General features: G+C 41.1%; 1 protein-coding gene across 5 annotated transcripts in view; it reads right to left on the bottom strand.

The window, feature by feature from the left end:
• The window catches only part of BANP (BTG3 associated nuclear protein), a 115,158-nt gene that overhangs the window by 51,297 nt on the left and 50,323 nt on the right, over window positions 1-13,538 (bottom strand). For 4 of the 5 annotated variants that reach the window (XM_053987149.1, XM_053987152.1, XM_053987153.1 and 1 more), the window contains exons 8-11: window positions 11,420-11,587; window positions 4,541-4,671; window positions 2,413-2,475; window positions 282-326 (exon numbers count right to left, since the gene is read on the bottom strand). In XM_053987149.1, coding sequence (XP_053843124.1) covers window positions 282-326; window positions 2,413-2,475; window positions 4,541-4,671; window positions 11,420-11,587 — 407 coding nt within the window. The remainder of the gene's footprint in view (window positions 1-281; window positions 327-2,412; window positions 2,476-4,540; window positions 4,672-11,419; window positions 11,588-13,538) is intronic. The other variant, XM_053987150.1, reaches the window with a different exon arrangement.

Here is a 13,538-nt window from a genome sequence, read left to right as displayed (position 1 = left end):
CAATGTTGGGTTCCTGGGGACTGGAGGAGAGCAGACAAGAACACCCTGGGCACTCAGCCCTTGGACAGGGGAGAGGCCAAAGGAGGGAGAAAACACCCTGCAGGAATGCTGAACCAAGCTGGGCCAAATATGAAATATTTCCATCAGGTTTTATCCTTTTGCAAGTTATTTCTTTCACCAGAGCAGGTTTGGCTCTTTAAAACAGGCACTAAAAATGGGGGTTATGCCAATCTGCATCAAAGAGCAAGGAAAAAGCTGCTTAACCCCAGTCCTGCTCCTACCTGCCCGTCCTGACCCACGTGGACTTGATGGATCTGCAGATTTCCCTGGAAAAAAGAGAGAAGGGACAATCAGCACAAGTTTGGCATTGCAAAAACTGCAAAAAAAATCTGTTTCAATAGGAAGGAAATCCCTGAGTTTAGGAAGTTCTGCTGAAGGTTCTTCAGGCAATCCAGCTCCACTCAGCCTCAAAAGCAAGGAATTTTCCCACCCAGCATGTTTTGCCTTTGGAAGTTCAGTAACTTCCAAAATTTATTCTTTTTGAATTATAAATTCAAAGATAATCTAGTTTTATGCATTTTTTTTCGGAGGTAAAACTTTGGTTTTCCTCCTTTATATAAACCTGCAAATTGAAATCCAGCCCTCACTATCCCAGAACTGGCAATCTAACACTTTTACAGGGTTGCAGAGCTATTTACTATTTGCTTTTTATTTATCCTCATTCCATACTGAAAACCAACACAGTTCTATTACAGGGATTACATCTATTAAAAAAAAAAAAAAAAAGAAAAAAAAAAGAAAATTCTCAATAAATCAAAGTATTTTAAGCTCTAAAGTCCAATCAGGAAATCTTTATGACATGAAGTTTTTATTCACATGCTCACAGATGTCTTTCCAAAAGTACACTTGGATTAAGGAGAGGCAGCTTCCCAAAAGAGCCTCGCAGTGAAACAGCACATTTTGGAGGACAAAATCCCCATTTTTGTGCAGTTTCTCCTGCTGGCAGCTCCCCTCTCACTTGTGTACATTGTCATCAATTTAAAACCAGATGTTTTCATCTGTCAGGGACAAATGCAGCCTTTGAAAGTCCCACAGACAAGAAGAGCCAAAGGATCCAGGGTGTGCTGGAACCTCAGGATCCATTCCAGCAATCTCTGCTGAATCATCAGTTTTTTAGTGGTTCTTGACCCAAAAACTCCTTCAGTTTTATGGCAGCACCACACATCAGAGCCAGGATATTTTAATCCTTTCTTCTCTCTCTCAAGGCCTGACAGGCCCTTCAAAGGACAAGCCTCTAACTATAATATTTATAGAATTTTTATGATAATATTTATTCTCCAGTAGCTGCCTGTGTTAACAATATTCCTCACAAAGTGGTTTTATGAGCTGTGATTTGGGTTCTTTGGACAGGGATTAAACCAAGCCAGGCAGATCCACTTCCCAGCGAGGGAAAAACCTTGACAGGGAAATGGGACAGATTCAAATTGTTGCCTGTATTAATGTTCAACCTGATTTTTCTATTCCTGCTGCATTTAAACAAAGTGCACCAGAAATCCAAGAGCAGTTTCAGCAGTCAGGAGATTTTTAAATAACCAATAACTGCAGCAAATACACAGGGAAATCCACTTGGATTTGGGAGCTGAGCCAAAATTGGAGGGTTTAGGATTGAATTTATCCAACCCATTCCACTGAATTATTTTTCTGGAAAAAAATAATTCAAAAAAAAATTCAAAAAAAAATTCAAAAAAATAATTTTCTGCTGCAGTGCCAGATAAGCTGGTCAGGAATGGAGGGTAAATTAATTCTGGAATATTTCTTTATTAGATGGTGGCTGAAGGTTTCTCCAACTCCTCTTCAACCATTGAAGGCCCTGAGTGTTCTCACCACTTTAGTTCATCAACCTAAACAGAATAATTTCATTTTTAAGCAGTGCAAGCACCTGGTTTCCTATTAAACTCTGTCAGTACTAAATTTCCAAACTTTATCAGCCTTATGCAACATTTAACACACACACTGAGCTGTTCTGGCTGGTGAAGGAGGGAAAAATAAGTCAAAATAATCAAAATAAAATAAATCTAAATAACAATAATGAAAAAAAAAAACCAGTGAACACACATGGAGCTGTTTTGGCTGGTGAGGGACAGAAAAATAAATCAAAATCAAATAAATAAATAGAAATAATAATAATGAAAAAGAAACAATGAACACGTATTTTGGTTAGTGAGGGAGGGAAAAATAAATCAAAATAATAAAAATAAAATAAATAGAAATAATAATAACACTGAAAAAGAAACCCCCAAGACCCCAGAGACAGAAGTAGCAGGTTCTAAAGCACATTTTCTGCTGCTTACAGCCCATTTCCTCCTTTTCCCTCAGCTCTCAGGGTTCAGGAGAGCCCCAGGCTTTGCTCACCTCGCTGTCCTGCGTGATCTGCACCTGCTCTCCCTGGGGCACCTGGGCTATGTGGAGATGGCCCTGTGGGATCCACAACAAAAGAAAACACCAAGGAGCATCAGAGGAAAATCACAGCTCCAGGAAGCAGCTCCTGCCTTGCAGGCAGCAGAGTTTCATGGAGAGAAGCAAAACGTGCAATGAAACCATTGAGGAGCTTTAAAAATGCCAAGTGCACCTGGAGTGCCCCAGCTTTGGATGGGAATAAAAGCAGAGGGACTTGGACCAAAGACTGCTTCATTTCCACGACAGGGGAAGGAAAACAGGAGGAATAATAATAATAATAATAATAATAATAATAATAATAACAATAATAATAATAGTAATCTAACAAGTGCATTTTTCTATTGCCTTTTCAACTGGTACACAAAGCTTGGGGTTGACTTGCTTTGTTGACTGAAACTTTAATTCCATTTAAATATCTGGAAAACTCAGTTTTAGAACAGATAATAACCAACACAGTTTTAGAACAGGTAACAGCCAACAGTAAATATCTCCAAGAGTGAGGTTTCCCAAGGTATCTCATTTTCCACCTATTTTTGCTCATTCACTGGTGCACAGACCACGCTAAGGACTCTCAGCTGCTGGGATCTGGCAGGAAATCATTAATTTGAACAATCCCCCTGATTTATATTGGTGACAATCTGCCCTGATGGTTTTAATCCTGTAATATTTGGCATTGCTGCCCATTGCCAGCACTCTCCTGGTCCTGTAGGAAGGAGAAGAGTGGCTGGAATTCCTTGTGCATCCTGCCCAGCCCAGCCACTGTGATTTACCTGAGGGGAGATTGGATTCTAAATAACCTCCTGGAGGTTTTATAAAGCTTTGTGTTCATTTTAATATGCCTGCATGAGATGAAAGATAATCATTTGGAATTCTGTCAAAGGCCCCTCTGATTTTATAACACAAGAACAATTGCCTGTGATTTTCAAAGACACACAGATCCCTCTATTTCCAACAGTTTCATTTCCTTTGGAAGGAAACTGCCTATTTATAGGGAGAAAAACCACACTGAAAGTGTCCCTCTGACAATAGGGGCTGGAGAGAAAATTATAGCACTGCCCAGCCCAGGGGGAGATTAAAATCACCTTCCCTCCTTCACATCAAATTCTCAGTGCTCCCAGGAAAAAGATGGAATGTTTAGAAGATCCATTTATAGCAGTTTTTTCCCTGGATTCCACAATTTGAAGGATAATTAATATGTCCAGGTCTTTTAATGAGGCAAGTTTTTATCACTTCCATCTATAAACAAACCATCTGTTCTGTTAAAGTCACATATTTCATGTGATTTTCCTTTCTATCTTGTCTTTCAAGACCTGAAAAGTACTTTTCAGTCACCAGTTAAATCTCACCCACAGATCAATAGGAAAATCCACTTTTAAAATCTACATGGAATTCCAAAGACAAAGAAATTCCCAGGATAATATTGAAAAGTTACAGCAAAAGTGAAGTGGAAAAGGAAGATTTCCACCCAGCTCCTGCACAAAGAGAATTATTTCACTCAGGACACTTCTTAAAAAGAATTTGAATTTCAAACAATCCTTGTAGTGCCCAGTGGGACACAAGAATTAAAGTGAAGGTGTTTTTTTTTTCAGAGTACACTAAAACCACAGATAAAAACCATCAGGCCTGAGTGGTGGTGGGAGTGTCAGGCTTAAAAAATGTCAATATTTAGAACTTTCACTGATAGACACACAGCTCCACAAACACACATGGGAACGACTCCGCTCCCAGATGTTCAAAAGTGCCTGAGAATGCAGTTTTAGAGAGAAACAAATAAATAAATGTGATTTTGTTGGGGAAGTCACACCAGAACTACCTCTGAAGTATAAATCACTAAGTAACCACAGCCAGGAAAAGGCTGATAATTCTCTGTATAATAACCAAAGTGCATTGATCTCCATTGGTTGTGTGGGGAAATCCTGCGTGGAATTTTTTTGTCACATAACTCTAATTTTTTTTTTTCCATTGTTTGTTTTCTGGACACCTTAAGCTGGCAGGTTATGATTTCACAGTCCAACATGACAGTGCAGCTGGAGCAGGGTTCTGGCTGCTTTGGGAGGAGGTTTAGGAAAAGGTGAGGACATACTACTTGGACTTGTCCATCCTCTCCAATCTGGTGGATCTGGACCTGCTGAGCGTTGGCCAGGGCGTAGTGCAGGGCCTGGGGCTGGTTCTGCTGCATCTCACTGGAGGCTGACACCGAGCTCTGGGATCCCTCTGCAAGAAACGAGACCAAATCCCAGCTTTATTTTGTGTGCATCCCCCAAAGTGCTCCTAAAACCCCACGGCAACCAAATCCAGTCCATGGGCACAGATCATCCAACATTCCTGGGCATGTGGGTGAAACATAAACTTTAAGAGATTTAGAGATTTTAGAGGAGCTAAGATTTTAGTTAGAGATAAGCTTTACTAGAGTTAATTAAAATAAAGGGATTCTGTAAGTAGGCCTTGATGAAGTTAAGAGTTAGTAGTTAACTAATAATTGATTGCTTGTCAGCACAATGTTTAGTTAGCTGGGTTTATAATGAAGAATATAGAAACTGACAAACAGCTTTTAGCAACATAAGACAATTGTGGGCCTCCTCTGTTCTGAAACCAACTGAAGACAAGGAATGGGAGTTCTACCAAGGTTCATTTCTCATATTTGCATTGAAAAGGTAGAAAGGTCAGAATGAGGAAGACTTCATTTACTTCCTCATTTTGGGACCCCTCCCCATGAAAGGGACCACCGACCCATCTCAAGGAACAAACTACGCATGCTTAATAGCTTTGGGAATGATTAGCATACAAAACGAGGAATGGGATGTACTAAATGATGAATATGTATTTGTATTTTGGGTATTCAATTCTGGTGTGGATAAAAGGACTCTGCAATCATTGGAAAGGTGCAGTGTGCATTTGGGAGCTGTCCCGCACGCTGCCCGGCGCCGCAATGAACATACATTTCTAACTTTAAACTGTCAGAGAGTTTTTGTCCATCACAGTTGGATATCGGTGCTAGATCAATATCCAGATTTCTTTAATAAATCATGGGTGTTTGCTACAAAGCCCACAGAACTCCAAGGGCTGGCAGAGCTCCTGCTTTAAACAAAAGCACCTTTTGGGATCTAAATCCCAATTCTGCAGCTGGAAATGTCCCATCAGAACAAAACCCCAGAGGTCTCCTGAGGAATTCAATGGTTTTTGTTCACCTGAGAACAATTTCTGCCACCACCACCCCAAGGACACCTTTAAAAACCCGTCCTGCCTATTGTGATAAATGAAATTATTGTGAGAAATGAACTTAATATTATGATTATTTATAATTATAATAATTTATAATTATTTATAATTATAATTTATAATTATTTATAATTATAAATTATAATAGTTTATAATAGTTATTTAATTATTTCATTATTATTTAGTTATTTAATTATTTTTAATAGTTATTTAGTTATTATGCTATTTACTAATTAATATTATTCATTCTGTATTCTATTTAATAATGAATATTTAATTCTTATACTAATTAATAATCATAATGATTATAAATAATGGTAAATTCTTTCCAATTTATCATTATAAATAAAGGGAATCTCCCAATTGTTTTCCAAGATCCATCCCCTACAATTCATACTGACACACGTGAGGTCTGGAATTGTGTTTTTGAACCTCAAAATCACAGGTGGATTTCTTGATTTATTAAATTTAAACACAACTCACACTGCAGAGTGGAAATGCCTCTGAAAAGGGAATGTTAAACATTAAAAAATGGGAGTTATCTTCATGTAAGAGGGACAAAAACCACCAGGAAAACCTCAGTGGGATTTCCAGAGGGTAAAAACTTGTAATGGACACATCATAGATCCATTTTGAGGTTTTCCAGCTGCAGGGAAAGGATTCTTCTAAACAGAAGAGGCAAAAGGCAAGTAAAAATGACAGAAACCATTAATTTTTAATATCTCCACTAAATAGTCCAAGATTTATTCTGCAAACACACTGTTAGTTCTGCAGGAATGAGCTTTATCCACTCAAATATTTTAATGGGAATGTTCTTTCATAAAATCAGCCCTTTAAGGGTTTTTTTATTCCTCCTGTCTGCAAATGTTTGGGCACGAAGATAATTTTGAGGTTTAGGTCTGAGCATGGGAACTGGGAACTCCAAACCACCAAGTTAATATTTATTTATTTGTTGAAAAGTTGGGTTGGTTAACAATTCAGGCAGCTCTGGTTCGGTTAACGAGCTGGAACACAGAATTCCAGCCACAAATTTCCACAGGAACCCAGGGAAACACAACAAACCCAATTTTTTCTGCCTCTTGGGCACACCTTTAATCCCTCACATCTCAGCAAGGGACTGCAGAGCTTTTATAATTCCTTACATGCAGCCTTGGTGCTCCCCGTGCAACTCCAGCTTTTTCTAAGCTGCTGTAGAGTGGGATTTGCTGCACGGAATTCCTGGTGGGATTGAGGAATCCCAACTGGCTGAAAAGTGCTGAACTTTGTAGAAAAACTGCTCCATCAACCAAATAAAAATGGCATTTTTTAACCAAATAAATTATAAATGGCATTTATTAACCAAATAGAAATGGGATTTTTCCAACTGGGATACCATTAGCTTTGTCATGGCCACTGGAATAAATGGATATCTTGGAAAAATCCTTACCTGAGCCTCTGCCTCTCACTTTTTCTCCTTTTTCCATTAATTTATTCTAATATTTGATGCAATTGACTTCTCTGTTTTTTTTTTTTTTTAATTTACAAATAACATTTTGTTGGGATGACTGAGAAAATGCACTGCTACCATCTGCTCCTTCAGGGCCCCCAGCCCAGGATTTTGGGGAACAAATTCCCTCAGGATTTTATGGGACAAATTCCCTCAGGATTTTGAGAACAAATTTCCCCAGGATTCTAGAAACAAATTTCCTCAGGATTTTGTGGGACAAATTCCCTCAGGATTTTAGAAACAAATTTCCTCAGGATTTTGAGAACAAATTCCCTCAGGATTTTGTGGAATAAATTCCCTCAGAATTCTGAGGGACAAATTCCCTCAGGATTTTGTGGGACAAGTTTCCCCAGGATTCTGAGGGATAATTTCCCTCAGGGCTTGGTCTTTCCTTTGTTTTTCCCAGATTTTCCCTGTGGAATTCAACTGAGCTAATTACGACTCAACTTCAGCCAAACCACAGTGTCCAAATACAGAATCCTTCATTTATAATACTTATTTTCGGATTAAGTTATGTGATAAAAGATTATCAAAGAAATAAAACCTGCAGCAGAGAAATATGCATTTTTATATATTTATGATATTCACATACTGAAATGCATTTTTAACTGTAAGGCCCAAAAGTCTTGATTTTTAAGTCATTTTTGGCTTCAGAGGACAGAAATTATTGTGCTTTTTGAAGGTGCATGAGGATCCACAGCCTGGATAGACCTCTCCTATGGTCACCTATAAATAGATTTAAATTTGGCTTCACTGCAACAACTAAAATTGGGGTTTTTTTTTTCTCTATTTTGTTGGATTTTTTGGTGTTTTTCTCTCCTAGGAAGAAAGAAAAGAGAGGATTCAGCCACATCTGAAAACAAAACATCCTTTATGAGTCCTGTTTTTCCCCTCTTCATCTCAGGGCAGACAAAGGGAATATTTATCCACTTTTATAAACATTCCCCACTTCAAACAAACACGACCATGAGGAGCACACCCAGCTTGGGGAGAGGAGCTGTCAGCAGTGAGAAATCCCTGGAAACCATCGAGCCTCACATTTCCAGTTGGGATTCTTGGAGAATCCCTGGAAGGAGGAGCCACAGCTGAATTCCAGAATTTTCCAGGAGTTCCCAAGGGGCAAGTGGGACACGAACCCTGCAGTGATTCCCAAAGAACCTTCAAGGATATGTGGGTTTAATTCTCAGCTAAAATCACTTTTTAAGGCAGAATCTTTGGTGTTTTCTCATCTGTTCCTATTTATCTGTTGAGGATTTTCATTTTCATGGAATCATGGAATTGTTAAGGGTGGAAAAGACCTTTAAGATCATCAGGTCCAACACCACCACCATGGTCACCACCGACCACGTCCCCAAGTGCCACATCCATGGGATTTTTGGACACTTCCAGGGATGGAGACTCCACCACTGCCCTGACAAACTATTCCAATGCTGGACAACCCTTTCCATGAAGGAATTTTTCCTGATTCCAACCTGAACTTCTCCTGGTGCAACTTTAAGGATATCTCCTCTCATCCTGCCCCTTGTTCCCTGGGAGAAGGCACAGATTCCACAGCAGGAGGGATTCATACTTAAGAATTCTGGAATTAAAAATGGTTTCCCTGGTGCCCAGCTCCACCCTCACACCTCTCCTCACAGACAGGGATGCATCCCCTCGTTCTAGTCCCAGCAAGGGAAGGGTGGATGGATTAACCACCCCCAAACCCCCCAAAAAGCAGGAAAAAAACATTCCAGAACAGTGAAAATAAAGCTGTAAACCATCACCTCCCCCTGCCTCAGCCCCAGTTGTGTGGAACAGCTTTGAAGATTTGGCTGCACATCCAGTTTTTAATGTGACACCTCAGCACAGGCCTAAATCTACCCAGAAATCCCAAAGTCAGGGAACTAATTAAAAATTCCAACATGGAAAATTGTGATAACAGCTTGAACAATCTGAAGAGAAATGAAAAGAAAGAAAGAAGGCACTTTTCAATTAATCCTCCTCCCAAACCCCTCATTTCCTACAGCATTCCCTGCACAGATTCCAGCCCTTTCCAAAGGAATATCCAGTGAAATTATCATGGCAGCCATGTGGATGTCCCTGCTTGGGAAAAACCATGGGGAAAACACACCTTAGGTACTGAAAAGTTGGCTCCAAGAGCAGAGCCAACCACAGCAATCAACACCTCCTTTCCAAAAAAAGCAATGGATTCAAGCAAATAGCCAGGGAAAATCAGGAAAAGCAACTTCTGCCTGAATTTAACAGTCAGTGAAGTGTAGGAAAATCTTAATTAACATCTCTGGGGGTGAAGGACAAAGAAAATCCATTTGTGTTTTCCCACCAGGCTCCCCAGACATGATTTTCCCTGCAGGCTGATCCCTCTTGAACAGCAAATTGCAAAGCCTTGGAGGGTCTGTGGGCTCAGCCTCCTGCTTTGCTGTCATTTCCAGAGTTAATTTTGCCACGTGATGAACAGAGCAGAGAGGAAATCTGTTGTCACTTTTCACCACGCTCCAATCAAAGCCACGTGCTCCAGGAACTGTTAATCCCAACAAGCAGGAAAAGCCTCAAAGCTTTGGCATTTGCAACAAGTGCAAGAGGAGTGAGTTTGAACAACAATCCTGCTGTGATGCAAATAGTTCAGAATTATTAATTGTGTGTGCAGTAGTTCATTAAAAAAATTTTAAAATCCCAAATAAATGAGGTTGGAAGTGGCCTCTGGAGATGATCTAACCCAATGTCCTTCCTCAAAATATGGGCAACAGGAACTGGTGGCTTTGGGCTGCACCCAGGTGGATTTTGATATCTCCAGAGATGGTGACGACCTCTTACTGTGCTCAGTCATCCCCAAAATTCCTCAGAGCCAGGGGAACCAAAGTCAGGGCACAGCTGAGTGAGTTTCAGGATGCCACATTGATGTATTTTTTAAATTAGGCAAATTAATTGCTGCTAAAAACAACTCTGAAAATCCCAGTCCTGCCATTCATAGGGAAGGTTTCCAGCACTGCAGTGCCCAGGATTTGGGAATACCTCAGGGAGTGTTCCAGGTTGGACAGGGCTTGGAGCACCCTGGGATGGGATGAGCTTTAAGGCCCTCCCCAGCCAAAGCAGGCTGGGATTCCATGGGATAACCACAAGAAACCAACCCAAACTCATGATCCTACAGCCTTCAGGAGATAGGAATCCACTGACTCTGAGTTCTGCATCTCTACAGGTGTCTCCAAATCTCCAAAACAGACTGAAGATGAATAATTTGAATAATAAATCTCAACACCACTCAAGGAGCACAGGCTAATGAGCACAGGCTGTAATATCCACCTACTGCTGCCTTTTTACCCTGAAATACTGATTGCTGAAAGACTGAAAGTAAAAATCCCATCAACATAGAGGGCTTATGGTTATCATTACATTGATTAGTTGTTTTAATTTGAGATTTTTGGATGGGATTCCCTGTTCCAGCACATAAAATTTTCCATTGAAAGCAGATTTTGTCATTCTTTGCATGAGATACAGTGGTTAGTGTTAACATGCAACCAAAAATTTTATGCAGGCAAATAAACTGACTTCCTTTTCTTTGGGCTGCCTTCCAAAGCCCTGGTTTTAATATCTAATGTACAAAAGTCCCAGAACACTGCTTTATATTAAAAGCATGAGCCAGAAATGTCCTCAGAGAACACTCCTGAGGTCAGGATTTTTCATTTGTTATCCAGGCCTCCATACCTAGATGGAAATATGGAATCACCTACAGCACATTTCATGTCTGCAGAGGAAAACACTTCAGGAACAGCATTTAGCACGTCCCACTGAATGGTGTGAACACACTGGGAAGGATTTAGTCACTGGATTCCTCTTAGGAACAACAACTCCAAGGATAGTTGGACTTTCTCCTCAAAGAGCTGAGCGTGGTAAAAATACAAAATAAAGTAAAAATACAGCACAAAGCTGCAGGAGCTGAATCCATGGGGGTGGACAGAAAGCAGGGTTAGGTGGGGTTTGGGGAGGGAACTGTTCCCTGTGAGGGTGGGGAGGTTCCCAGAGCAGCTGTGGCTGCCCCTGGATCCCTGGAAGTGCCCAAGGCCAGGCTGGAATAACCTGGGCCAGTGGAAGGTGTCCCTGCCCATGGCAGGGGTGGAATTAGATGATCTTTAAGGTCCCTTCCACCCAAACCATTCCAGGATTCCACATTCTCAGCACCTCAGCAAAGCCAGGCAAATTAAAATTCAGGCACCTGGGAAACCAAGAGGGATTTATGATTTGGGGGGAAGGTTTGGTTTGTACCTGAGCCACTGTAGGAGGAGGATGAGGGGGTTCTCCTGGAGAAGCTTTTCACAGCCAGGCTCTGCCCTCGCTGCTTCCTCCTCCAGGCTGTCCTGCACTTGGAGTCGATGCTCTGCTTGATGCGGTACCAGTCTGACTCTGTGATGCCAAATTTGTAAAACAGGTGGCCTGGAATGATGGAAGAAAAGAGATAATTGTAGAAAGACAGTAGAATATACCTGAGAAATATACCTTAGAAAAACCATGGAATAGGACAGTCGTTGTTGAGAGAGAAATGGAACTAGAAATGTTTCAAAGGATGGCCTTGAAATAAGACTGGATACTTTGGAGAAATAAAACTATGAAAGATGCATTGTAGCAGGACCCACGAGGGATAATTTCAGATGATTGTCTTTAAGGCATCTATAGCATGGTGTGACAAAAGCTGATAGGCCAAGAAACACTCATAATGTATTGTAATTAGGAAATAATTGGCTTCTAATTGTGATGGTGTGAATTATAACATCTCTATTGTCTCACCCTTCTCACGAGACTGAAAATGGAATAAAAGTTTTTAAAACACCTCTCAGTTGCCCCATCTCTGGGTCAGAAAAGGGCTTAATCTGACAATAATAATCAACACAAACCTGTATTTTCCAGAAAACACAGAGAGGACACATGCAGTCCCACACACCAGGCTCTGCACCTGTGCAAAGAGCCCCAAAGCTGAGCAGTGACAGGACTTCAACAAAACTTATTCCCAAAAGTCAGTAACTGTTCACCTGCACAGGTCTGGGTGTAAAAATGCCAGCAGTGCGTGGAATTTTATCACCTGCACTGGGGTCTGTGGGAGCTGCACTGTTACACCCAAGCTGTGCCAAACCAAGAGCAGGATCCAGCACTCCAGAGCCAAAGCTGGAGCAGGGATGATTCCTCACTGACAGTACCCCACAAGAAGTCTGACTGGACAAAACTGCCTCCTGCTGAAGAAGGAAACTGCAGCAAACTCCATATAAAGAAAAAAAAACCTACTCTTTTAAAGCTCAGTCCAAAATTGATCCAAATCCAGTAAAAACACAGCCCAAAATGAGGATCCTCTCACAGCTGCTCCCAGAATTCAGGCACTTTAAGAGCCTCAGGATGAGCTTTGCAGCCCCTGGTGCTAAGTTGCCAAAGTGTTCCATAAACACAGTGAGGAGTGGCTTTAAAACTGGGAATTTAGCTGGGAATGTTGTGCACTGTCAGCTTGAATTATTCCACAATTTCACCATTTCATTGGAGCTTCTGAGGGATTTGGATTTTCTTAAAGCACCAGCACTTGAGAGCAAAAAACTCCAAGCCCCCATGGCTGCAGAATGAAAAAAAACACCTGAAAAATCCATTATTTGCCCATCTGAAAAGAGGGAGATGGATTTTTATATAGACAGGACAAGGGGAATGGCTTTAAACTGACAAAGAAAAGGGTTAGGTGGGATATTGGGAAGGAATTCTTCCCTGGGAGGGTGGAGAGGGGCTGGGATGGAATTCCCAGAGCAGCTGTGGCTGCCCCTGCATTCCTGGCAGTGTCCAAGGCCAGGCTGGAGCATCCTGGGACAGAAGATGTCCCTGCCCATGGCAGGGATGGAATTAAATGAACTTGAAGGTCCTTCCCACCCAAACCATCTCAGGATTCTCTGATCCAAACCCCCCTAAATTCAACCAGAAGTCTCTGAACATGTAACATGTTCATACTGGAAACCCTCAGTACTTCAGAATTCAGAGGTGCAGCACTGAACAAGCCAAGGCTGCCAGAGATGCTTTTACTCTACAGGACAAAGCTTCAAGAATCTCTAAAATTCTCATTTTCCTTTCCCTACCCTGCTAAGTAAAACAATCTTTTCCACTTTTCCACTTACTGGGCTTTCCATCTTCCTCTCAGATGGGCTCCTAATCCTGTGAAGGACTTGCTTAAGCTGTTGTATATAGAACCTAAAGAACAGGATATGGGCTGCTCCTGCAAGACAAATGATTTGAAGCCTGGAGCCACAAAATTCCAGGTTTGCACAAACTTAAAGCTCCATAGTTTCCTCTGCATTACAAATGAGCCCAGAGTCCTCAAAGCCTGAAATCTGCAGGCTCTAGCAGAGCCAAGTGGAAAAGT

The sequence above is a fragment of the Vidua macroura genome, chromosome 11, assembly GCF_024509145.1.
Source record: "Vidua macroura isolate BioBank_ID:100142 chromosome 11, ASM2450914v1, whole genome shotgun sequence".
Lineage (NCBI taxonomy): Eukaryota > Metazoa > Chordata > Aves > Passeriformes > Viduidae > Vidua > Vidua macroura.
The sequence above is the reverse complement of the archived record's forward strand: the minus strand, read 5'-3'. Positions and strand labels throughout refer to the sequence as shown.